The sequence below is a fragment of the Nymphalis io genome, chromosome 2 (assembly GCF_905147045.1).
Source record: "Nymphalis io chromosome 2, ilAglIoxx1.1, whole genome shotgun sequence".
In the NCBI taxonomy this organism is placed as follows: domain Eukaryota; kingdom Metazoa; phylum Arthropoda; class Insecta; order Lepidoptera; family Nymphalidae; genus Nymphalis; species Nymphalis io.
The window spans coordinates 3,199,895-3,227,255 of NC_065889.1; the positions used below are offsets into that span (position 1 = coordinate 3,199,895).

At 29.8% G+C, this 27,361-nt stretch overlaps 3 protein-coding genes and 1 non-coding gene across 5 annotated transcripts; 3 read left to right on the forward strand and 1 right to left on the reverse strand.

Annotated features, from left to right (window-relative positions):
* The first annotated feature begins 480 nt into the window (after positions 1-480).
* On the forward strand, positions 481-4,348 carry LOC126776955 (U4/U6.U5 tri-snRNP-associated protein 2). 2 transcript variants are annotated; one of them, XM_050499818.1, is made up of 10 exons: positions 481-651; positions 725-879; positions 1,164-1,278; positions 1,620-1,795; positions 2,374-2,599; positions 2,710-2,833; positions 3,077-3,236; positions 3,325-3,515; positions 3,593-3,745; positions 4,180-4,348. In XM_050499818.1, exons 1-10 carry the CDS (start codon positions 588-590, stop codon positions 4,274-4,276), a joined length of 1,461 nt encoding a protein of 486 aa, XP_050355775.1. In that variant the 5' UTR covers positions 481-587; the 3' UTR covers positions 4,277-4,348. The 2 variants fall into 2 exon arrangements, with proteins under 2 accessions (XP_050355775.1, XP_050355783.1); XM_050499826.1 differs by having other exon boundaries at positions 481-636.
* On the reverse strand, positions 4,287-6,834 carry LOC126776973 (thioredoxin-like protein 1). Its single transcript, XM_050499831.1, has 6 exons — positions 6,613-6,834; positions 6,367-6,523; positions 6,131-6,241; positions 5,585-5,734; positions 5,117-5,250; positions 4,287-4,947 (listed from the first exon to the last, which is right to left on the reverse strand). Exons 1-6 carry the CDS (start codon positions 6,708-6,710, stop codon positions 4,737-4,739), a joined length of 861 nt encoding a protein of 286 aa, XP_050355788.1. The 5' UTR covers positions 6,711-6,834; the 3' UTR covers positions 4,287-4,736.
* Positions 6,835-10,057: 3,223 nt separating this feature from the next.
* LOC126774603 (uncharacterized) lies at positions 10,058-14,363 on the forward strand. The gene is made up of 5 exons (XM_050496176.1): positions 10,058-10,078; positions 11,998-12,124; positions 12,205-12,334; positions 13,554-13,714; positions 14,101-14,363. The coding sequence occupies exons 1-5, from the start codon at positions 10,058-10,060 to the stop codon at positions 14,361-14,363; spliced, it is 702 nt and encodes a 233-aa protein (XP_050352133.1).
* Positions 14,364-26,512: 12,149 nt separating this feature from the next.
* Positions 26,513-26,631, forward strand: LOC126780054 (5S ribosomal RNA). The gene has a single exon (XR_007670423.1). It is a non-coding gene; the product is annotated as a 5S ribosomal RNA (ribosomal RNA).
* Positions 26,632-27,361: the final 730 nt, after the last annotated feature.

Here is a 27,361-nt window from a genome sequence, read left to right on the forward strand (position 1 = left end):
GCGGACGAGCAAATGGGCAACCTGATGGTAAGTGGTGACCAAAGCCTATAGACATTGGCATTGTAAATGTTAACCGTCGCTTACATCGCCAATGCGCCACCAACCTTGGGAACTAATATGTTATGTCTCTAGTGCCTGTAATTACACTGGCTCACTCACCCTTTAAACCAGAACACAACAATACAAGTATTGCTGTTATACTTTATAGTTAGTATTGAAAAATATCAATTGATTGTATGTTCAAAATTTTTAAAATATAATTAATATATATTATAATAATTTATTACATTTATAATTATTTATATTATAATAATTTACATTAACATTTTATTAATTTACGCGACACCCAAAGTGCTACCGTGTGGGTGGCAGGTATATGGTAATTGACTGTGTATACCAGTTTTATATCTATAATTAATAGCAAGTCGTTGGCATAATGTCTATAGCTGTACTATATGACAACAAATTGACATTTGTAAGTCTAGTTGAGTTTGAATATTTAAAAAGTAAAGTGGATTAAGTTCTACTCCGAAATATTAAATATCAATTCTATTTTACTGAAACCAATAGTATTGACCGATATTATAATGAATGAAGAGAGAACTAAAAAAAGAAAACTGAGCAATGACGAAAATGGTATAGACTTTTCAGGTAAACATAAACTAACCTTTAAAGTTTGAATGCCTATACAACAATAAATTGTATTTTGCCTTTGGTTTTTCAGAACTGCCCATTAAAAACTCAATAACTTCAATTCAATGCCCTTATTTGGATACAATAAACCGTCATGTATTGGATTTTGATTTTGAAAAACTATGTTCAGTATCTCTTACCAGGATAAATGTGTATGCTTGTCTGGTGTGTGGTAAATATTTCCAGGTATGTTTTAAACTATTAATATATCTATTGGTAGGGAAGTTGAATTCAGTTAATATGAATTTAATTTACTTAAGTTAATTAAAAACTTGCAGATAATTTTATATATTTTCAATAAAATAAATTGTTGTCGAAGTGGAACCAGTTCGAAATAAGTATAATAATTTCTAACTATAAATCTTTTGGTCAGTAATATATTTTACAGGTGTTTAAAGTTTTTAACATAAAACACCTTATGAAATATTTTTTATATATAAAATGAAGACTTTTATTGTTTCACCTTTAAGGGGAGAGGTACCAACACACATGCCTATACACATTCAGTGGCTGAGAGTCATCATGTCTTTCTTAATTTGCATACTTTAAAATTCTACTGTTTGCCAGACAATTATGAAGTCATAGGTAATTATGAAAACAATATTAATGTCAATCCTTTCTTTTCTCTTCCTTTTAAGCTTCCTAATCCTATTAGTTTCTTAGTTTCAATAATTTTTTTAAATGGTTGTTTATTCATAGTGTAATAGTTCACTGCAACATTCTATGCAATAGAATATACAAATAAATTATTATATTTTAATAAAAAACTAAATAAACAGAATTTATTTTGAAATCATAAATATGCAAAATATCTCCAGTTAATTATTTTGAAAAAGTTAAAAGTTTTTATCTATGTCTACAAAATTATGTAATATTTACCAAAAAATAAATTTTATATAAATAACAATGCAAAATAATCATTACAGATTCCTCCTTAAATGATATCAAGTATGTGTTGAATCCAATCTTCACACCGGACCAGATAAAGCAGCTGGATCAGAGCACAAAAATGTCTAGGGCAATAGACGGTACAATGTATATGCCGGGTATTGTTGGTCTTAATAACATCAAGGCTAATGATTACTGCAATGTAATATTACAGGTATATATATATATAATAAAATAGAATTTTTTTTTTTCCATAACTATGTTTTGGTTTATACAGCACTTGGAAAATTAGGCCAGTCTAGCTTTGCACATTACCAATCCAGACAAAAAGTATAAAGCATAAAACTATTCTTAGCAAAAAATTAGTAAGTACCAATTAAATTGAATTATTATACTTGTGGTATAGTTGGTTTGTTTGTCCACAAAGTTGCATCATTAAGCTTGAAATAAAGAACTTTGTGGACTATGGACATTTATTATACTACATTTGGGCTTAAACTACATTTTTGAGATCGATTTCGGCTACGGCGGTCAATCTCAAGAGAGATTAGCCAACTGCGCAGGACATATTATAGTGCAAAAGTGAATGCGCAAACACAGGTGCACTCTCTATTCCCTAACTCTTTTAATTCGAAGGGATGGCAATCCGACACAACCTAAGAGTTTAGGCGCAAGACCAATGGTTTTTTCGTGCTTTGTTCCTCCGGGTCTTTGACCTTAAATGTAGCCACTAGACCAACAAGGCATTCAATGACAAAAACAGTGAGAATAAAATAATTTTATTTTTTAAAGTGTTTGTCACAAGTTCGACCGCTTCGTAATTATTTTTTGCGAGAAGAGAATTATGCTGGTGTGAAAAGGCCACCAGGAGATTCATCATTCTTGCTAGTGCAAAGATTTGGAGAGCTCTTACGGAAACTTTGGAATCCTAGAGCATTTAAAGCACATGTTTCACCGCATGAAATGCTACAAGCTGTAGTGCTTTGGTCCAAGAAAAAATTTCAGTTTATAAAACAGAGTAAGTTCAAATGTAAAATAATTAATTTATAAAATACTTATTTACAATAAAACTTTTATATATAAATTAGGCAGAATATAAATATTTTATGCTTATATTTATATTTACAGGTGATCCAATTGATTTTCTTTCATGGTTTCTAAATTCCTTACACATTGCTCTTAATGGAACAAAGAAACCAAATAGTTCTATTATATACAAGTCCTTTCTTGGTCATATGAGAATATATACAAGGTAAGAAATACATAAATAATTACAATTTTAATAACTTTCTTGACAATTACATGTCTATGAGCAATTTTGAAATATTACATTTTGTTTTATTCATACCTAGTTTAGGAAATCTAGGAAGTAAGATTATTTTTCTTTTGGCTTATTTTTAAACTATGTAATGTGGTGAATAAAGGGTTAAATAAATTAAAAAAAAAACTGTCACAAAACTGAAACATCTTGATTATTATTATTTTTTATTTACAGGAAGTTGCCACCGCCAGATGCAGATGATGCAGCTAAAGTAGATCTAAATAGTGAAGAATACTCTGAGATGATAACTGAGTCACCATTCCTTTATTTGACTTGTGATTTACCACCAACACCACTTTTTACAGATGAATTCAGAGAAAATATTATTCCTCAGGTACATACCTGTTCATGTTAAGAGTAATATTGTTTTTTTTTCTATTTTTTATTCTATTTTTTATTCTATTTTTTTTTTCTTTTAACAGGTTAATTTGTATCAACTTCTGTCTAAGTTTAATGGGCAAACATCCAAAGAGTATAAAACATATAAGGAAAACTTTTTGAAGAGATTTGAAATTACTCAACTTCCACCATATTTGATATTGTATATCAAGAGGTTTACAAAGAACACATTTTTTGTTGAAAAGAATCCTACTGTTGTGAACTTTCCTGTTAAGTATGTACTTAATAAAAAAAAATTACTAATAGAAGTTTCGTTCATAAAAAAATAATTTCTAAATGTCGTATTTGCAGAAATGTTGATTTTGGTGATATCTTAACACCAGAAATAAAAGAGAAGCATAATGGAAAGACGACATACGAGTTAGTTGGCAATATAGTGCATGATGGTACTCCAGAAAAAGGCACATATAGGGCTCACGTTTTACACACGCCCACACAACAATGGTAAGTTGCTGTCTTTATAATTACTTACATATTTATTGAGATCATTAAAAATTATGTTATCAGTTTTATTAATTGTAAAGCACTTTTGTTTGACTATAAACTAAGTTTGTAGCTTTTTGTAATACATAATGAATGAAGTAAAGTTAAATAATCAGTTACATCAAATTAATTTTTATGTGATACAGCAACATTTTATAAATGAATATTTAGGGAAAAGTCTGCTTATTTAAACAAAGATACTTTTTTTACTATTTATTAATATTTTAAACTTCCACATAGCATTTTTTTTTTGTTCTAGCTGATATTTCTAGTTGCATCTACTTTGTTCACAATATAACTGCTTTATAAAACACTGTCCAAATTAAAACAAAAAAGGATCAATGTGTTTAAAATCTGAATAAATTATACAATTATTTACTAAAATTATGTTACAGGTATGAAATGCAAGATCTTCATGTAACAAGTATTTTACCTCAAATGATCACTCTCACTGAAGCTTATATACAAATATATGAATTAAAGCAGGACTAATGTATATATAAATAAAAATAATATTAAGACATTACATGTTTTATTTATTTAATTTACAAATTGCTGTATTTCCGAATTCATCTAATTTATAATGTAACCATTATTATAATAATGTATCACAAGTACAAGATACATATATGACAATATATTATGACTGTTATATATTTGACACAGTAAGAACAATAATTATATTACCAAGAGTATTTTTAAATCTAAACACATATTAATATTTGCCCACTTAGCCTTAATTTATAACTACCACACTTTTGAAGTAGTCTTTCATGTTAACTTGCAATATGTTGTCTTAGTTTTTTCCTGAAGCCATAATAAAGTTAAAATTCTAAAGCAAAAAATTTATAGTTTAGAAATAATATTTTTCTAAATATATATTTTTTAATTAAATAAAATGCATGTTTTGCTTCAAGGAAATAAACTAATGACAACACTGCAAAAGTCTGGGCTAGTGACTCTCCCCCTTTTTTCCCGCAACACGTTTAAATTCACCCATGTTAGTTGTAGATATGGGTGAGCCATAGAAAGCAAGATGATCAATCTGAGTTACTTCTCCGCCTGACTGGTTATCTTTTATGAATAACTGAATGTTTTGAACACTCTGGAATTTTACGAATTTTACAGGAATCGGATTTCCCTCTAAATCATTTGGAGTTAACCTGCAAAAGATATGAAAGAATAAAAGTTTAATATAAGAAATACTACAAAATTTTTTATGATGTTATTGTAAAATTAACATTTTTCTACTTTAGACAAAGACCATTAATAAATAATAATAGGTAGCACATAGTACAGTCTATATTAACATAAGACAATTATATTACTTACTCCAAATCTTGTATTGATGCATTACCAGCAGCTTGATCAAAGTCGAGTGTCCTCGGCTGATTGATAAAGATTTTCACAACCTTGGGCCCTTTGTCACTGGGGCCTTTTATTTTCAGAGAATGAAGTTTCACCACCTTTAAGATTCAACAAAATTACAAAAAATTAAAATTCATACATAAATTATACAAAACAAAAAAGTATATATATATATATATAAATAAAGTATATATATATATATTTGCAATAAAAAAATACTAATAAGTAATACTTAAGAAGATAAGTAAGAGAAACAAATAGAATTAATTTAAATAAGTGACTATATATATCAACATTGAAGAATTTCAATTAGGTAGATTTATGTTATGTATAAGGTAATTTGAAATTTTGTTTTTACTATTACTTAATGAGCACATAAGGATAAAGAAACCATAATAAAGTAGTTAAAAGGACAGTAAAATGAGAGATTACCTGATTAAATGAAATGTTAATGATAAGTTGTTCATCACAATCACTAGCCAGGTATCCTCCCCCACTGGTTAGACAATGGGCTAAGGGGTGGTCATCAGCTTCATTCAGACATTCACATTCATTCTTTACAATAAAAGTTCCCAAGTCCATCTGAAAAACAACTATTTTATAGCTTCATGTAATAACATTTAAATCCATAAAAAAGTATTAAAGAGTACTTTTTTATGGATTTAAATGTTATTATTGGGATGTTAGTGTTAGGTTGAAAAATCTCAGTACAATTCTATGTTATTAATAAAATTTGAATAAAAATTAAGACAAACAGAGAACTTGTCATTCAAGAAAGATTCATCTCTGCTGTAAAAATGTTTTCAGTTCCTTTTTTGCAGTATAAAATGCATTATTGTTTTACACATTTGTTCTTATTTTAAATTTTTAGATAACTGTGATCACTATAATTTTTAATATTATGTAAATATTATATGCTTAATACTATGTCAAATATTTTTTAAGTTTTAATCAAGTACAGTAGACAAAAAAAATTACATGTCCTGCAACAGCATTGTCATCATCACCAGCGTCTTCCGTGCCATAGTACTGTCTCACTTTATTCTCTAAGCTAGCAACATCTGCACCTTGTAGTCTATCGATCCTTGTCTACAAAACAGATATTATTTAATTTATAGATACATTACTGTATAGAAAGTAGAAAATTCATAAATTTATCATTTGCAAATTTTAAAAATTAAAATTTAAGAAATGAACAGAAAATATAAACTCACTCTGTTTCTGTAAAATATGAAGGTAGGCATAGCACTGATACCCTGAGCACTCGCTGTTTCAGCACACCTGTCTACGTCTACTTTCAGAAACACTGCTCGGGGAAATTTAGCTGGAAGTTGTTCGAAAAATGGTGCAATTCGTTGACACGGTGGGCACCTAAAAAAGTTAAGTGAACATAACAGATACTTCGAACGATGACTAGAGGATTATGGATGTAGATTTGTGTTAAGTCAGGTTATAGTTACCAAGTCGCTGTAAAATCTACAACAACTAGCTTTGTGCCCGCATTAGCCATTTCAGATTGAAAATGCGCTTCATTCTCTATTACAGTGGCTAAACCCATTGTTATTTACACTAGATTATATGAAAGTAACGACAACAATCAGACGATGATACTTCAAAATGGTTGTCAATCCGAACTTTGACCATAGATAATAAACAATAGGTAATATTTAAGTAGGTACTTCGATTTTGTATTATAGACTACAGAGCTGCCACTAAAGAGAATATATTAATTTCGCTAGTTGCCACCCATAAACAAGAATTACGATTATATTTATTAATGACATTGGATTTGAGAAGTTTTTCTTTAGTTACGTTATGAATGCTCTTTTGACTTTAAATTAAATTAATAAACTGTATTATTTTTAGTTAAAAACATAATAAAACTAAATTCAGACGTATTTATATATATTTTTTATCTCTTGATAATTTAAAATTAAAATGAATACCATCCTTTTGTACATAATGGAACTGCAAGAAATAGAAAAACATTAGACTCTGCTTTGGTGCGCCCAACCTCCCACTTCTGTGCCTTCCGCATTCAGTCGGGTTATTCAGTCCATTATCTTCCTTAAGTCATCGGTCCATCTGAACGGAGCAGCCACATGTTTTAGCCTTTAGTACCATCCATTTCAATGACTATCGACCCTTCGATGTATTTAAACCCACTGCCATTTTTACCCGCTAATGTATGGACTAGTCCCACAATAGGTATATAGTTTAGTTAGTTAGTTTATCTGGCATAACTGTATGTTATGCCAGATTGTAAGCTTTCGCCATCAAGGTGTAGTCGATATTTTGATGAAGATATTCTAATACTCAGCAAATAAATTAGAACTTGTATGAACTAATCCAGATATATCGGTTGCGACTCTACATGCCTGTTGAACATCGTCTCGGTCTTATCAAGGTCGAGCAACACGCCGGGTAAACTTGTTTTTTTTTTGTCATTCTTAATATTTCTATACAATAATTATAACTAATTGGTTACTATACGTACAGTTAAGTCTGTGATTAAAAAATTAATAGAAAAAAAATCATTGATATGCAACTTTTCTAAAATGGCAATATCACGATTTTGCGATCCGGATCTTACTTGTTCCAATTCATGAACATTGAATTTATATTTTTTTTTAATATTTATTATGCACATAACACATTTATTTTTTAATAGTAACATGTAAATAAAAGCATAACTTAAATGTAGAAAAATAAGTATTTACCTATTTGTATTTTTAATCTTTTTGTTTATTACCTTAAGTCAAGTACTGGGAGGATTTAGTTTACAAAAGGTCTACAAGGGTTTTTTTTTTTTTATATGCCCCGGGATGGCAAATGACTCTACTCCATCTGAGTGGCCAAATTTCTTTGTGCGCGATGGAATTGATGTCACAGTTAGGCGGTGACATCGAGAACCAGTTCGCGTGGACTTAAGAAGGAAGGGGGAAGCAGGAATTAGAGAGAATAATTCTTCAGAGCACTCGCCGTGATACAGTCGATTAACTATGATTCGCCGGCGCTATATCGATGATTTTTTTTTGCACTTTAATTTGTGCCTGTTTATTTATGGTATACCTAGCTGTTCGAAGCTAACATCAATAATTTAAGGTATATTGATGAAATTTGTTACAAGAAAATGTTTCAATGTTGTACCTGGACCCCCAACAACAATGTACGTTGGCCAATGTTACAGAAAAAAGAGATTTCTGATAAAAAAAGATAAATTTTTCTAATTATTTTTTGTTCATTTTACATGGAAATTAAAAGTTGTTAAAGTAAACAAAACTTAATAGATTTTAGGTGTAAAATGTGATCTGTTGTGATACTATTGATAAATACGAGTATCTAGTGAAAAGACAACACTGGAGATTAGGATAATGTAGTTTTTGAAATATTGCTATTTATTTATTGTGGTCACTAGTACAAATAAAATGCGTGTGCTTTGTCTTCATCTGTCCAAATTAACTTAAAAAATTATAACTGATTCGGTCGATGTAAATTTGCTTACATTTTTTGCAACGACTGACTACTGACGAATATTCAAAAAAACCCTGCGAATTTACTAGACCTACATAGGTAACTACTTAGAATCCCGATTAAGAAACCCGAGCTAGAAGTCGAAGCCCTTACCCGGATTGGCATCCACCAATCAGGAGTTTCAACAAGTCACAAATCAATGACGCAATGTTTTTATAATTATCTATATACATTACTGTATTTGAAATAAAAATACACAAATTATAGTTGAAGTTAGGTAGCTTCATATATTATTCTATTCAAATAGATAAAATAGAAATTTAAAAATATATAAACTTTTTCTGTTGTTATAAAATCACCTCAATTACTACATTTCATAGAATTTTTCGAATTTAATTGAAACCTTTGGAGGCAATCGCAAGTCGCCTGGAGCGCAGCTTAAGACCGCAATTATTTACGTTGAGCCATGCAAATTACATCTATTTTTCTACATAAGCTTGATCCAAAGTATTACTTTCTATTTTCCTTCGAAGCAATTCCAAGATTATGATTTATTTGTTATTTACATCAGTAATTTTCGTATTTTTTTTTTTACATATTCTGCGTTTTTAACTTATTTTGTAAAATAACTTTGGATCATTTCATAATATTATCTGTTATTCAACTTTGCCAGCCAACTAAAAAAAAATAACATAAAATAACCTAATGCTGTTAAAACAGGACTTCTTAATTATAGAGGACGTTAAGAGATATTAACCTTTTTATGTTATATGTAAATGGGATTTCTAATGGTAAGTGGTCACCACAGCCCATATACATTAGCGATGTAAGAAATAGTTAATATTTCTTACATCGCCATTGCGCCACCAACCTTGGGGACTAAGAAGTTATGTCCCTTTTGCCTGTAGTTACATTGGCTCACCCACTCTTCAAACCGCAATGCAACAATATTAAATAATGCTGTAAAGCGGTAGACTCTCTGATGAGTTAGTAGCATCTACCCAGACGGGCTTGCACACACTTAGTTGATCTAGAAACTGGGAGCTAATATTGCTTGTAATAACCATTTTTAGATTTCATTCATCACACAAACAACTATCTTTTATCAAATTGCAATGAAAAAGCATAAATTTTTTTTTTTTTATTTTCAGACGTGATGCAAGAAATGTTAGGTATTTGTCCTAAATATTTTTTAACAATGTATGATTTTTTTCGTGTAATAACTGTTCAATTAAATAATAATATTCAAAAGTATCGGCCAATTTCAATCTTGATTATGGTCTATCCTGTATTATAATATATGTCATTATATTGTAATTATACTAAACACCTAATTGACAAATCACAGGTGGATTCTGTAAATAAAATCCACTGTTATAAATCTAATAACTTATGTCTCCGATTTTTCTAAATCTCATGAGTTGTCTTGAGATGGACTCAGCAGCGCCTTTGGTAAAGTTGATCACGGCATCCTGTTAAAAATATTAAAATTTTATGGGGGTTTCAGAATATTTTTCAAAATACCGGGCATATTACATAATGTCCAATTAAATAATTAAATTTATTGTTAGTATAGGGAGGCGGAGATCAGCCACTAATAATAACAACAATCTGAAATCACAAAGGGATTCATGTTTCAGATACTTATTCTAATTTAAATAAACTACTACAAGCTCTTGACAATTCTCAAGTTTTTTTTTTTTATAGAATAGGAAGGTGGACGAGCATATGGGCCACCTGATGGTAAGTGGTCACCAACGCTCATAGTCATTGGCATTATTCATCATTGTATTTTATTTAAGTTAAGATTTAAATTTACTAAGACCATATCACAGAAATTTTATAAAAAGTTGCGAATTTGTTTTTATATATTCGTTTCATAGGGTTTTGATATTTTTGTTGCATAAACGCTTATACATAGAAATGGTCTAAGATTTAAATATTATGTTGTAGTGACAATGAATTTAATATAATACAATAATTAAGTTTTAGCTTAGTGAATAATTATAAAGATGGTAAAACTCAAAGACTAGTTTTAAATTAATTGTATTTCAATCGCTGTACTAATTTACCTGTATCAAATCGCATTGTGTATTGTCCCGCTGTTGATAAATAAAAGCCAAGACAATCTGTAAAAATAGCCAGTTGGCATTTGCTCCTCGAACGACAAGTTGTCGTCTTGTCTATAAGCCTCGCTTGACTAAAAACTATAATGTTACGTTTCCAGTGTATTCAAATATTTTTGTGTCTATTTACTTATCAAAATTTCTTTCATTTATCTGCAAAATTTAATAAAATAAATAATGATATGATAAGTTTAAGGGCTCATGAATTACCTTTAGAAAAATACTTACTGAAATATTTAAAAACAATAGAATTAACTACTATATATTGTTCTGAAAACGTAAACAAAATCGATGTAAATTTAGCTTTTGGTATATTTTTGGCCAACGGTAAGAATAACTTTAAAATATAACTAAAGAGTGCAAAAATTATGAAAATGTTATTTGATTTGCGTAACTTTAATTTTTTTGTATAATTAGTAAATTTGAAGATAAAACAAACTTAAACCTAAGCCATTATTTTAACTTACTACAACCTAATATTTTTTAAAGGCCTAAAGCTTTGAACTTTTTCAAATCATGCAAAAAATAAGTTGTTACATTTGCTACGAATGCGTTACGCATAGCATGGGTGGTCAAGTTATTTTGCATTGTTTTAGTATTAATTATATTTTTATTTATATTTTTATTGTTTTGTCTCTATACCAAAGCTTATATAAATTTTATAAATATTAACATTTCACTGATATAAAGTTATGATTTATATAATTGAGAGCTAACTATAAAATGTAAATAATATCATATATTTTCAGTGAACTTTAAAAGTATTCTTAGGAAAAAAGTGGATCTACCATATACAATTAAAACAAAGCTAAGAAAAATTATTAGCATGAATGAAAATAATTTAAAAGAATTTAAAATATCAACTAAGCATAATACAGCTTATAAGACAACAGAATTTCAGCAAGGTAAATATTTATTTGTCATAATTTTTTTAAATTTATAAAAAAGCTAAATTTGTTTAGCGGTTTAATTGGCATTTTTAAGTCGGAACATACTTTTGTTTTAGTCTGACAAAATAAAAAAATAAAAACATTTTAATAAAAATATTTACAACACAAATTTCTTATTAAATTTTTATTATGTTGTTGCTGATGAAGTGATGTAAATGTAAATGTTTATTTATGTATTTGTAGGTAAATATTATTATAGGTATGTTTGAGAAATATCATTTTAATTTAATTATATATTTTAATTTTAGTACTCACATTACTTACAAATAATACGCAGTGGGTTAATCGTTTAAAGAATTTGGTTATAACGGATCTAAAATCTTATAATTTAAATGAATTAGAAGATATATATCCACCATGGGAGTATTATTTACAAGACGTCAAGGATAAAGAGAAATGGACGCCGAACCCAGAACTTTCAGGTACTTGATAAATTAGCAAAAAAATGTTTTAAAAGTCCAACAGAAAATATGACTAAAATTTTATTTATTATTATTATTAGACTCGTGCCTGGTGTCGCTGTCCTCAAGTAACATAATTAATAAAGGTTCCCAATCGAGATGTTCTTTAGAAGATTCATGCTATGAAATGTTGACTGAAGGGAACAATTTTGGTTACGCCTTAACTCATAGGTAAGACATTTACAATTCATATATTTACTTACTATAATATATTTAATGGTACAGTTATGTAGTTATTAATTTTGAGAAAACATGCAATAATTTCATAATGCCATTAACACAAAAAGTTTTCAATTAAGAACATGTCAATCAAATAACACACATTATAACAATATAATCTAAAATGAAATAATCAATTTATATACATACAGTACAGTACAGTAACAGCCTGTAAATGTCCCACTGCTGGGCTAAGGCCTCATCTCCCTTTTTTGAGGAGAAGGTTTGGAGCTTATTCCACCACGCTGCTCCAGTGCGGGTTGGTAGAATACACATGTGGCAGAATTTCGATGAAATTAGACACATGCAGGTTTCCTCACGATGTTTTCCTTCACCGAAAAGCACGAGATGAATTATAAACAGAAATTAAGCACATGTAAATTCAGAGGTGCTCGCCCGGGTTTGAACCCACGTTCATCGGTTAAGATTCACGCGTTCTTACCACTGGGCCATCTATATATACATACATTTTGATAGATTTAATTTCCTATTTATAACGCATATTTTATTCTTAAGCACAGCAATGCTTATTTTATATCTTACGCAAAGTCTAAGTTTAACGGCAAAGAAAAAACAATAAATAATAAGGATAATTAATAATCTACTTTTTTCGAAATCGTAAATGCGCTTTTTTTAACTTGTTAGTTATCTCTATCGCAGAAACTCATTACTAATTTCTGACAGGCCAACTTAGAATAATGTATAACAATATAGTATAGCCCAAACTAGAAATAGAATAGAATACATTATGATTAAACTTTTATACGAATACAATGTAATATTTAAATGTCTCTATCTAGGAACCAAGATATTAAGATATTAAGATTTATGTAGATATCGTAGACTGTAGCTGTAGTGATTCTCTTTTACTTTAACTTTAAAATCATACTTATATCTTTTTTTTTAAATAAACAAAAATATGCATTTTAGACTTGCGTATCTAGTATTTTTATACTACCAACGAGTGATCAACTTCGATTATTCTTTACACAGGTCAACGCGCAGCCAACAATAGAATCTAAGACATTATATTCATTGTGCCAGTACCACAGAGATGTCTGTGCTAACGACATTCTAAATAGTTGTTAGCACTTAAGAATTGTCAAGAGCTTGTAGTAGTTTATTTAAATTAGAATAAGTATCTGAAACATGAATCCCTTTGTGATTTCAGATTGTTGTTATTATTAGTGGCTGATCTAGGACGCGGCTGTTCTATACTCTCGCCAAAACAAGATAAGGCTCTAAAGTATAAATACTGTTCAATGGCATACGCTGAAGTGGAATACATAGCGATGAACAAATATGAAATTGCCGATTTGATGATGGAAATTAGTAAGTATTTTTAGACTTAGATTTGTGTTACATTACTCGTATAGTTGTTTGAGCTAGTAAACAAGCAAAAACAGCTATTCACGTTACCATAGTGTTTGTATATAAGGTAATTGAGCCAGTCTGATAGTGGTATCCTTCTTACTGATTTTTAGCAATGATGACATTCTCAACGGGAATTAATAAATGGCGCATAAGAAATAATAGTGCAAAAATGTGTTCACAGATGAATTGTCTGTCTGTATAGATACTGCCATTTTTTAAACTTCGAGCTGTTCCTGACGGAAACACCCTTATCTAATTACTTTTTAACCTTTTTTTTGGCCCAAATTGGAATTTGAAACTAAGGCTAAACTAATGAGACTAAAATTAAAATTTCAATGTTTTAGTGTGTCTTTGTTCGCTGGATGGGCACGCTCAATTCCTACGACGTAGCTGGCTACAACATATGTTATACTTTCAAAAACCTCTAGGATGCTTTGGTACTACACCTACTAGTTCAGAAAGGATAAGCTCAGTTGACGGCCGAAGATTCGGATTTAATACAAGATATGAGAATGGATCCGAAGAGGAATGTAATATTCACGCAACAGCTGTGGCTTCGGGAATCTTTTCGGTTGCGATTAGGTATATTGTACAAGAATACTATTAAATGAAAATTGATTTATTTATTCATTTAATTATTATATTGTAATATATTTAAATTAGTGTAAAATTGATTTCACTGTGAGAATCGTAATAAAATAACTTAGAACATATATTTAAATATTTGTGTATGTAAATAAATGTCTATAACATAATTATTTTAATTTCTCATTCCTGTAAAGATGTTGCTTTTTTCAACAAAATATATTTCAATAAAATATAAACAGATTTTTTTGTCTACAAAATTCCTAATTAATATTGCGATGCCTAAAATATTTAAATTTAATAATTCACAATAACCTTTATTTATATTTCGTTTTTATGCAAAGAAACATTTAAAATAATTTGTATGTTAAGCAGAATGCTTAGCTATCTATGTGCACGATATGATTATTGAATAAATATTCAAATTACCTACAAACAAAAGAAGAAATAACCTAGTAAAATATGGATCATATGGAGACAGCGGACGGGACGGTGACGCGACGCTAGCATAAAGAAAGCTTGGCCAATAATTTTAGGTCCTTGCATATGAAATTAGCGTTTTGTCGTACTGACCATTTTGATCTGAAATATCTTTGGTTAAGAATTCCAAATTCAAGTTTTGAAAACAGTCATTCATTTGTTTTTTCCTTATTATTTTTTTCTTTGGCGTCGCTTATTATCGCATAATGGAAAACGTGAAATATCGGTATATTTACGAGTACGAGTTCTACCGTGGCACCAGTGCTTTTTTTTTTATAGAATATGAAGGTGGACGAGCATATGGGCCACCTGATGGTAAGTGGTCACCAAACGCCCTTAGACATTGGCATTGTAAGAAATGTCAACCATCATTTATAGCCAATGCGCCACCAACCTTGGGAACTAAGATTTTATGTCCCTTGTGCCTGTAATTACACTGGCTCACTCACCCTTCAAACCGGAACACAACAATATCTTATATGTGCTGCAGAAACAGCTCGAAGGATTAATGATGTGTACGGCGCTGGTGTCGCAAAATAAAGCACGGCACGTTTTTGGTTTCAACGTTTTCTTTCTGGAAATTTCGACCTTCAAAACCAACCAATTGGACGGCCGGAGACCAAAGTGGAAAATGAAGAATTAAAGACTATTGTGGAAACGGATCGGACTTCAGAGATAGCTGCAGGCTTCGGGGTAAGTGACAAAATTGTATTAATCCACTTGAAGCAAATCGGGAAGTAAAAAAACTTGAATGATGGATACCTCATGAATTGAGTGAATCGAACTTGCAAACACGCGTCGACTGCTGTGTTACTTTGCTCAACCGACACAATAATGAAGGGATTTTAAATCGAATCATTACTTCTGATGAAAAGTGGACACTGTACGATAAACGGAAGCGCTCTCGCAATGGCTGAACCCTGGAGACCCAACGAAAATTGACTCAGAAAAAGTTACTTGTGAGTGTTTGGTGGACTAGCGCCAGTGTCGTTCACTACAGCTTTCTTCCTCATTTCTCCCGTACAAAACGCCAATTTCATATGTATGGACTTAATATAACAGCCCGTAAATGTCCTATTGTTGCGCGAAGACCTCTCCTCTTGTTCGTGACCTGGAAAAGTTCGAAGCTTATAATATACTGCACTATTGCGGATACTAGGGAAGTAGAATTAAATACCAATATTTTAGATTGTTTCACCAACACTGTCAAGCACGAGAACACTTATAAACACAGTATGTGAAAACGCCACTGCGTTTTATACTAACCCATAATGGCTTACTGAATACATGCTTAATATAAAATTCCCTGAGCGTTGATTAACACGAAATTATAAAATATTTCATTTGAAAGTCTTTAAGTTAAGATAAAAATTAAGTTATATCTTTTACACAGGAAACTGTTTTTTATCCTTGAAATATTTTACATAATTACGTGAATAAATATCGGCGCGCTTGAAGCCGACAGCTGTAAATGAGAGGTAAAAATAATCTAAAATTAATCGATTGATAGTGTAAAATTATGTTTTTTGGCATTTAAATTAATATTGTCGCAAAACTCAATATCACCTAAGCGGAAAATGCTATTAAGGAGTATATGTATGTTTTCTTTTTGTGTGTAATCAATTCTAAATAAATTTGTTTTTATGATTACTTGAAAACAGTTAAAAATGCTGTATTTTATGTTTAAATGTATCTTTGTACGCATCCATGTAAGTATGTGAATATGATTGTGTGTGTGTATGTATGTATGTATGTATGTATGTATGTATGTATGTTTGTATTAACGTAAGTATATGCATGTATGTATCTTTGTACACATGTAAAGCATAATTAAAATGAACTATGGATGCAGAGATATCACTTTTCTAATAACACACTTAATTATATCAGTGATGTTATGTCTGTGAAATTCGGATCTAGGTAAGGATACGGATATATTAATAATATTTTACCGGTTTCAGATACGGTTGGAGTTATTAAATTATTTTGGATTATTGAATGCTTCGGATAGATTAATTTAAGTATTTCAGATTATTTAGGAATCGTAAAAGAAAAATACAAATAATTATCAGGTAACACTGTGCAAAAACAAAATTAACACATTTATTACAACACAATAAAAAACCACAGACAATAAACAAACAATTAAATTCATTTACGGTTAAGGAGTTCCATGACATGCATTATATAAGCAAACATTATAGCATAATACGTATTAACACCAAACGATTATTCCATTCGCGCTTATCGCAAAATACAACACAAGATACAAATAATATTAGAAGTAATTAAATAGTAATTGCCAATAAATTACGATAGTTTTTCAGGCGAAACAATTTCCAGGTTACGTCAGCGGTATCCGGAATACAGAAACAAAGAATGATGATGATTTTTTTGCAGTTACATTGACTTATTGCATATACCTACTCGTAGACTTCAGTATATTTAATCTTGAAATTACAAAGATCAAGTTACACTTGTCATCTAAGTATCTTTTGACAAACCAAAAGGTAGACATTTAATTTATCGTAGGATTTAGTGCTAGCCCGTAAGGTAAGTACCACAATACGTCAATTTGTCATCAATATCATATAGTTCGGAATTGGACATGAAAGATAAATTTCGAACAAAAAATATAATTTAACCTAAAATTTGTTAAAGTCACGTCTCCCAATTTGTATTTGTATGCAAAGCGAAAGTCATAGTTTAATTGTTTTTATAACATATTTTATTTGTTTCGATTATAAATGAAATTACAGGGTATTATTTTAAAAAGGTATACGAAAAGTAAAATAATAAACTTATACAACACGTATAGTTTTCATAATAACGTTCTCCAGACCGATTTCGGCCACGGCGGCCAATCTTAAGAGAGATTAGGCACCTGCGCAGGACATATTATAGTGCACAAGTGTGTGCACAAAAACAGGTGCATTCTCTATTCCCTAACTATTATAATCCGATGGGACGGCAATCTAACACGACCGGAAAGAGTTCAGGCGCAGGGCCAACGGCTTTACGTGCTTTTCGAGGAACACTCCGTAAGTCACGGGAGGCACACACTTCCAACTTCCAGACTCCGGGCTCGACGCCGGGACTTCCAGATTAAGGACGACTGAAAAACTCAATAACTTTTTATGGGCCCGACCTGGGATTTGAACCCAACACCGCCGGGTTTGCGGCCTTACATATAGCCACTAGACCAACGAGGCACTCAAAGTAGTTTAAATGTCAGTGAAACACTTTTTTCTTTTAAATGTATAATTATTTTGGTAATGATTTTACCAAAGTAGGAGTACAAAAATTATAATTAAAAATACTGGTTTATTAATGTTTTGTAACAATAATGTAAGACGATGTTTGTATTAGTATACGTATGTATGTAAAATTGTATTATATATACTACATATTGTATTTTTAAATATTTGCCGCCATCGTGAATATCATCTTAGCATAAATGCTTACAAGGACTGTCTAGATGGCGTTAGTTTGCTTTTTGTACCATTTGTTTGGGTCAGTAGCGTTTAAATTAATAATGTTAAATAAAGCTATTAATTCATATTTAAAAAGATTTTAAAAATATTTGTTATATGAATTAAGCGAGCTTTCAAATCAATTTAAATAGTGTTTAATATACATGCTAGATCTCACGCTTCAAAGATGTATTAAATTTGTATTGCATTGTTTTTATATAACAGTCTAGATGGCGTTGGCAGATTCAGCATTTAAGTAAGCTTCGACAAACTCGAAATATGACTTGGTTAATAGTTTAATGTATTACTGCTAGGTGTCGTTGCTTATTTTAAATAAATATTTTACTACGGTCAAAACTTAATGTTCTTAACATTTAAGGTTTTAAAACAATTAAGGTCTACTTAATAAAGAAGTATGTCGTTTATGGAACCATTTGGCATAACGATTAAAACGATAACGAAGAATCTAGAATCTAGATAGACATTTGGGCACAATGTTACAAATTGGTCTAAAATAACAGTTAAATTGGCTGAAACTTTAGTTACCTATAAATGATAGTCTGTAAAATGACGATGATTGAAAATTTGTAGGAAAAAAAAAACAAAGTTCAAAAATTGACAGTTTCAGAGATTTAGACTCTTTCAATGTAAGTTGAACTTAGATCTATATGATCAATAATATTAAATAAGTATTTATTTTCGGTTTGTACATAACTTTGTAAATTAAAGTTTATAGGTTAGGTTATTTAATTTCGATGTCGCATATATATTTTTTTAATGTTTTATTAAATTTATACTTAATCGGTTAGTTTGAAAAGTGAAGTAAAGCCTTAAATAAATACAAATAAAAATTAAAAATAGTCAAAAATAGTACAAATCGTGGAATGGTGACAAGAATGCTACCAGCATTTCCCCTTTGAATCGCAATTCCGATGAATCTCTGGGCCAAAAAATGAACCATGTAGTCGGTTAGTTGATAATAAATAATTATTAAAAAAAAAACAGATTTAAGTTTTAGTTTTAAAAGGACACAATTTCTCGAAATTACACGAAAATAAACCTAAAAATGTTGTATATATTGAAATATTATACGTCTGCTCTTAGTGTTTTTTTAAATTATACGCAGGTGAAACCGCAGGCACAGATAGTTAATTAAATATATTTTTCACTCGTCTCAGTAAGCTTGTAAAATTATCTCCAATATTTCCACAGCTCGTGGACCGTTTTAATTAAAATCAAGTTATCATTATAAACTATATTTTTTCACCTTTAAACTTACAAATCTCCATCGACGTGTTGTTGGTGCCAATGTTGTTTTTTTTCTATTATTTTCATTTAGTTTAGCTGTAGTTTAATGCATTTGAATGTTTGCAGATAGTATCACAATCGATCTTTTCACTACAATTTAAATTGCTTTGTAATATTTTTTTTAAGTATACATACACGACATATACTTTATATGTAATCCAAAAACTATTTACGTAATGTGAAAGTCAAAATAATACATAACTGTAAAAAAAGAAACTAAATATAAATATGAAGTACGGTTAAAGCAGTTATATCGAGTTTATAATTCGCTTAGTAATAGCAATAAATGTAATTTATTAATGTAATAGAGAACTTGTTCTTAAATATGATCTTGTTACATAAATTAAAAAAAATAGGCCTTGGTATTAAAGTAAATCATGTTTCATATATTTTATGACTAATAAATGAGCAATAGTATACATGGCAATTACATGTAACGTAGTAAGATAATGTTGGGCTGCCATGGAAGTGAATCATGTTGGGATATGTCCAATTGATAAAATTGTGGACTAAATAATTTGTATAATAAGCTATATGTACCACAAACCAAGTTTTAAGGTTTTACGATCTGTATTATATTAGAATATACAAAGTTTTTTTTTTAAACTCTATTATATAAAACTTTATGATATATTGTAGTTCTCATATTAAGCAGAGATAAGACCTGAAAATGTTGTGGGCAGTCATTGTCCCTGATGCCGATTTAAATAGTTATTGAAAAAGGAGGCTATGACTAATTGTATCAAATGCCTTTTTCAAGTCAATAAATACTCCGAGAGCTATGCACTTTTCATTGATATTATTTTTCAGCTTTGTCACAAGGTCACCTGGTGGTAAGTGATCGCCACCACCCTTTAAGAAATATTAACCATTTCTTACATCGCCAATGCAGCACCAACCTTTAGAACAAAAATGTTACAATTTTGTTTCTGTAGTTACACTAGCTCATTCGCCTTTCAATATATTTGGCCACAACTTTTTAACATTAAAAAAAAATTAAGCTGCATAATCTTATCTAAAACTTTTAAACTAAGATGGAATTATTTACTTAATTATTTTTAAGGTTAATATTTTTTTTTCTACAAATAGACATCTTTAAAATATATGTTTTTAACGTTATTTTGCTTATTACCTGAACAAAACATTTGTACTAAGCAATATTTCCTAATAACGTTGAAACGGACATTGTGAATGACAAATAGTAAATATTTATTCAAGAACATTACATTACCGAAAATATTATTTATTAAAAATAAGAGAAAGCGCCCGTTTTTACATCAGTAAATCAATTTTATAATAACCTAAATATTTAACGTATATAATACAGTAAAGCAGAATATAGACATTAAATATTTATATATTATAATAATTAACACCTAACAAAACTGTCCGGTTCTATCTGTCTACCAGACGTGAACATAAAACAAGTATTTTTAAACGACTACAAATGAAGGGTGTACGTTGGACGAGTATATTTTTCACATAATACAATTTCGTATGTTAGATCCACAAATTATATAATCATTAATTTCGTTGATTGAGCTGTAACGACGTTTTATTGGCTCGTTGCTTGGTTAATTGAGTTTTTTCATTTATTTTATTATATTTATATCATTAGTTTAACCTTGATCAGATTAATAAAAAATAAAATACCTATAAATCATAACAAAATTATAAAATTTTATAGGTTTAATTCTAAAGGAAAATAACAATATTAGTAATTACTTGAAAACGTGCATTGTTAGTAATCTATTAAAATATGAACTAAACATTTTCAAGAGGAGGAATAGCCTAAAATTTACTTTCGGTTTCGGTATTTATTTTATCTATGTGGTAACATTATCGGCCTTACTTATAAACTTTCAGCAAGTGATTAATTTAACAATGCTGTGTCTTCTTCTTTAGATTGATAAATCAACGATCACAGAAAGAGATACATCAGTAAATTTAAATATGGGTCAAAAATGTTAACGTTACACGACGCATCAGCATAAATCGCACAGACTAAACTGTTGGGGCTTTGGAATATGAATATTTGCGTACGGGTAATCCGTAATATTTACATAGTAGGTTAGAACTAAGGGAGGGCTATTGAAAATTTTACCCTTAAGGTGGTAAAGAGGATGAAAGTTTTAAAGAAAGAGCAATGGAAATTGCTATTTAGTAATCCTGAATACCGAGAACAGCCGAGGGTAAAGCGCTAATATCACTAGTATGTACATACCATACCATACCAATTGTTATGGCGATAGGTAGAACGGTATAATAGTTGATGTGGTACAGCTCCAGCTTATGGCGAGTTACAACAAATGTAGATAGTGTTAAAACCTCCTGTGACTAAAACCTTTATGAAGTTCGGTTAAAACAGTGTCGAAGTTATTGTTGTTATCTAAAGCAGATTTAATTAACACGCTTTGGACAATGGTTGAATGTTGAAATAATTTTTAACTTACTCCCTGATGACTTAGAGACTTGAAATTTTAAATATAGCATAGTATTGCATGACAATGCGAGATAAGCGAGCTAAATTCAATTTTTTTACTATGCATGGTTAGGTAATGATATATTTAGTAAGATTTTGCTTTAATAGCAATATCTACATGTACTTTCACGTGTGTAAAAAGCGTTATTTTACATTAATATTCAGTACAGCGAGATGCAACTGTATCGCTATTGTACAAGACCATTTCCTCGTCTCAAATGTAGTATCCTGTTTGGTACGTTATTGAAATTTAAATGGATTTTTGTAATGTCTCTATTGACGTTATCAATACATAGACTTTAAGGATACCTATATTTTAAGATCAAAAGATTTTCAGTGGTGTCGTCGTTTGTCTGACTCTCGATTTAGTTGTTTTACATAAAAAAAACCTTTTTTATGATAGCAATTTATTACAAATAAGTTTAAACATACGTTTTTTTTCAATGTTTTATGATTTTTTTTATAAATTTTTTTAATTTTAATGTGACTTGCAAAATCATAATTAAAATAAAAGAAAAAGGTAATTCGTTTGCAAAACAAATAACAGATAATTTATTTATAATTATGAACACATACATAGCTTAAATATAAGCGGTTTTTATTGCAGACAATTAAAAAACAACATTCCTCGCACAGATAATAATAAAATTCTAGCTAGTAATAGTGATAGTATGAATGATATGAAGTAAAATACTTGGAATTTTTACATAAGTGACTTTTTATAATACATAGGATGTTTTATTAAGTCAGCCAATTAAGAGACACGGACGCCATGTATGTTCCTTGTGTAAGGCCTATTTCACGGTGAACGTTGAAAGTTACAACCCGTCCGAATGACCTCGCTATAAATGAAGTGTAGAGTCAATGCCGACCGGAAATTGTGTGATTGCATCACGCACTTCCTACACCCGAGGGTCTTTGAATCCTGAAGTGATGCTAGGACATTTAAGGGTTAGTAAGGTGACATCATTTATAATAATAACATTGACCCTTAAAACGGCTTTTATAGATATTTTTAAATTATGTGTACTCTGATAGAGCACAATATTATTTTTGTTTATATGTATAATTCAATTTCTTATTAATTAAGAATAAGAGAGTATACTCTAAATATTATGATATTAGAATTTTACATATATTAATTGATTTGATGTGTGCAGCTGTCAAAGACTTTCTCTTTATGATGTTTGATTTTAATAAGAGTTTTGAAGAAAGAGCTATGGAAATTGCTATTTAGTAATCCTGGATACCGAGCAAAGCCGCGGGTAAAGCGCTGTGATGTTTGACTTACAGATTGATTTTAATCAATATGATTTTAATCAAACATCATATCCAAATATATATTAAAACATAAAAAATATTTATGTTGTAACTACATACGTCAAATTACTAAAGATCTTTGAACTTGTATTCTTTGATCGAACTGACTGACATATTCGAACCCCAAACCAATATGTACACAGTATGTATATAATCTATTCAAAGTGTATTATTTAATGTTAAATAGCTAAATCATTTTAGGAAAGATTTATTATAAGTCGGAAAGAATGTATTTTATTATGGAATAGAATTATGTGCATCCGTTGAAAGCGGGAAAGCCTCTCCATACTTAACTGCTAATACTTAGCACTTGCGAAAGCTGTGTCGCGTGAAGAATCACAAAAACCTTTACCAATTATTAATTCTAATATAAAAATAATAACTTAATATAATCAATAGTTGTTTATATTGGTTTCGCTCGTGTGAAATTATATTGTATGTTTTATAGGATGTTTTTATAGGATATAAAAAGTTTTATCGCAAAAATTGATATAATTATTACTATATACTTTATTAAAGCATGCTTTAACTTCTCAATCGTAATTTTACAGATTTATATTAAATGTTAGTAGTAAGTTATCACCGGTTCCGAATGTATATTCTCCCGATAAGCGCCGACAAGAAACGTAGTAGTTACTCTTTTCCAACATTTCAAATACTAAGTTATGACAATTAAATACAATTCAATTTATATATATCCTGATTGAAAGTCAACAAGTATAAAAAACGAGAATCTTGTACACAGAAGCCGAGATAGTTTTAACTTTATATATAAAGTATCATAAAATATTTTCAATTTTTTGTAAATATTATTGTGAAAGCTTAATAAGCATAAAAAGAAATACATGATGAACGTATTTGTAGAGATTTATTAAGTGGCTAAAAGTTCTATAAAGAAGCACCGGTAGCTATTTTGATGTCGTTTAAGGCTTGAGTGAAGAATGAATAATAAATATTCAAACTAGTGAAAAAAGTTGTATGTCGTCTTACGGTAGGAAGGTTGATTACAGCATTGATGTATAGCAGGTCAAAGTAAACTTCTTAATATAACTGACGTATGTATGTATGTACCAGTTGACAGGGGCAAGGTATAATAGAAAATGTTATTATAAAAATATTCTAGAAAGTAAATCATATAAATATATTAGTATATATTTATCTGGTATTTCATATGCAAATTTAGGATACATTATAATTATAAAATAGTAGCCTAGTGGTTAGAATACCTGAATCTTAAGCGAAGATTGCGAGTTTATACCAGGATAAGCGTCACACCATTTTCATGTGTTTAATTTGTGTTAATAATTCATCTCGGCGGTGATCGAAAATATTGTAAGTAGCCCCACATATGTCGGATAAAATTCTATTACTTGTGTATCCACCAGTACACATTCGAATCACGTGACGGAATTATCTCTAAATATCTAATCTCATCAAGAGGAGAGTCCTTAGCCCAGTAGTGGGTGACTTGCGGCTGTTACTTATTGTTATTCAAAAAAATGCAATTATTATTTCATGAGTGACACAGATATATATATTTCAGAGAAGAGTGAGAGGAGGTGGGCGTGCGAATTTACCATTGCTTATTTGTGTTACACTTATTATGTTTAAATTCCCGTTAAATATAAAATCCTCAACAGTGTATTGTAAAAATAAATAAAATTACTTCGCTATTTGCTGATCGAAATCTGATTACGTGACGCGAGTAATTTGGTCATTAATACAAATAACACGCAATACTTTGTATGTGTGAACGTGATTTCTTTAAGTTCAATAACATTTACGAAGGGACGATTATAACCTGTGTAATGATTAATGTATTATAATTTAATACTTGTTATTAGTTCTGTGAATATTAAAACGAAAATACTGTTTTTGTATTTTGAAATCTTTAAGGTCTAAGTATAGCATCTTTTCATCAGCACTACCTTGAAGTATTTGAAGTAAATTACTGTGGTGACCATTTACCATCAGGTATCCCGTTTACTTGTCTACCTACCTATAACATAAAAAAGATAAATTGTTTATTATATATAAACGATTTACCTTTTAAAATATTATTATAAATACTTTTTTAAAATTATTTGACGAATAGAGATTTGTTTATTGTTTTTTTATTATAATAAACGGTGCTTGTATAAGGAAAATTAAACGCAAAGTAAGGTACATTGCGCTTAATACTAAGAATTACGCTTTTTGTATGTTTCTAAAAAATCCTAATTAAAACGAATCTTTTATAATATAACAAAATAGCATTATATTTTGTTATATTATTATTATATAAAACCAATATATATATATATGTATATATTTTATTGTTTAATATCTTTATGGTCTTATAAACCATTGGTCCTGCGGATAAACTATTTCCGATCGTGCCGGATTGCCGTCCTAATGGATTATGAGCGTGACGGAATAGAGAGAGCACTTATATTTGCGCACACACATGTGCACTTTAATATGCCCTGCGAAGTTTGCTAATCTATCTTAAGATTGGCCGCCATGGCCGAGGTCGGTTGGGAGGACATCATAAATTATTAAGCTCCCGTTTTTGTTCCGATTTTAATTAATATTAAAATAATGTCTGTAATACAATGCCATTGTTTCGATATCGATGGCAGAATGTAAAAGTAGTCTTTTGTTAAAGTTTTAAGTAGAATAATGTGAATGAATTGAATACGCGACATGTATGCTGTTTTATCACTGAAATATATATTTTTATTGAACATTTTTGTGAAATTTATGCGTAACGCGATTTTTAATAGACCACGAATATGCAAAATAAATAATTCAGGTAAAATTAATGAATTAATTATTATAAAATCTAAAAGATTTTGTGCTTTTTCTGAACAATGAGTCTTTTACAATTTTGGCCAATTATATGCTGTACTGGCAATGTCTGGCAGTTTAATACTCCTTAATAAGACAATGATCATGAAATTATCAGTTGCTATCAATTGACACACGTTTTTTTTCTATCTCATGATCTATGACGAGTTGTGTCTATGATCAGTGATTTCAACTCTTTTTTTTAAAGAACAATGTTTGTATACAATTAAGATTACTGATATACGTACGTTTATAATTGGTTTTTTAAGCAACATTATCGCCAACGTCCATACCATGTTGAATACACCGGTTCTCGTCCGATCACCGAAGTTAAGCAACATCGGGCGCGTTCAGTACTTGGATGGGTGACCGCCTGGGAACACCGCGTGTCGTTGGCCTTTTTGCTTTTCATTCAAGATTGACTTTTATAATTTCATTATTTTAAATATAGAAATGAGAAATACTCTCGTTAAGATTATTAGTTAGTTATATTTCTTTTTATTTGTTACTTGTAAGTTATTAGAATTCAACCAACATATTATTTGGGTCTATGATTAGTAATTTTTTAATGTAAGGCTTGTTTTCACTCTTAACTATCATTGTAGCATACAATTATATCTGATTATCGTTGATATAGATTAGAAAGAATGATCCTAAGACGTTACCTTAATCTGTATGCATTATTTCTAGTAAGACTGAAATTGTCCCTCTTGGTTACCTCCACGCATTGTTTTGTTTTGTTTTGTAAAACGTTTTTGTGCATGTCCTTCTGTCACACGGCCGTCTACACTCCATAGTCCAATAGTTAGTTGGCTAGATAAAAAAAAAATAGTGTTTAACAATATGATTTTTAGTAATCTCGATATTATTGATCTCGACGATTTTTAAGCACATACACTTTAGTTGTCATACTCAGTTTATTTTACTAAATATTGTATATGTGTTGCTTACGAACGCGATATGTCATTTGTTTTTTTTTTACTATTTTTGGGTTGACTTTACGATCTTTCTGCCAGGCTGCAATATTTGGAGATCTGTATAATTTATTTCCGTAAGTCGAGTTAAAATAATAGAGTAGGCTTAGACAATTTTATATACTCCTGCATATACAGTAATATCTCCTCGATG

Coding starts and splice junctions, on each gene's coding strand:
- LOC126776955 (XM_050499818.1), top strand. CDS start 588: ATGAATGAAGAGAGAACTAAAAAAAGAAAACTGAGCAATGACGAAAAT. Junction 880..1,163: donor TGTGTGGTAAATATTTCCAG/GTATGTTTTAAA, acceptor TTCACCTTTAAG/GGGAGAGGTACCAACACACA. Junction 2,834..3,076: donor CATATGAGAATATATACAAG/GTAAGAAATACA, acceptor TTTTATTTACAG/GAAGTTGCCACCGCCAGATG.
- LOC126776973 (XM_050499831.1), bottom strand. CDS start 6,710: ATGGGTTTAGCCACTGTAATAGAGAATGAAGCGCATTTTCAATCTGAA. Junction 6,242..6,366: donor TCATATTTTACAGAAACAGA/GTGAGTTTATAT, acceptor TCTGTTTTGTAG/ACAAGGATCGATAGACTACA. Junction 5,251..5,584: donor TTAACATTTCATTTAATCAG/GTAATCTCTCAT, acceptor TGAATCTTAAAG/GTGGTGAAACTTCATTCTCT.
- LOC126774603 (XM_050496176.1), top strand. CDS start 10,058: ATGGACTCAGCAGCGCCTTTG. Junction 12,335..13,553: donor GGTTACGCCTTAACTCATAG/GTAAGACATTTA, acceptor TTGTGATTTCAG/ATTGTTGTTATTATTAGTGG. Junction 13,715..14,100: donor CGATTTGATGATGGAAATTA/GTAAGTATTTTT, acceptor TCAATGTTTTAG/TGTGTCTTTGTTCGCTGGAT.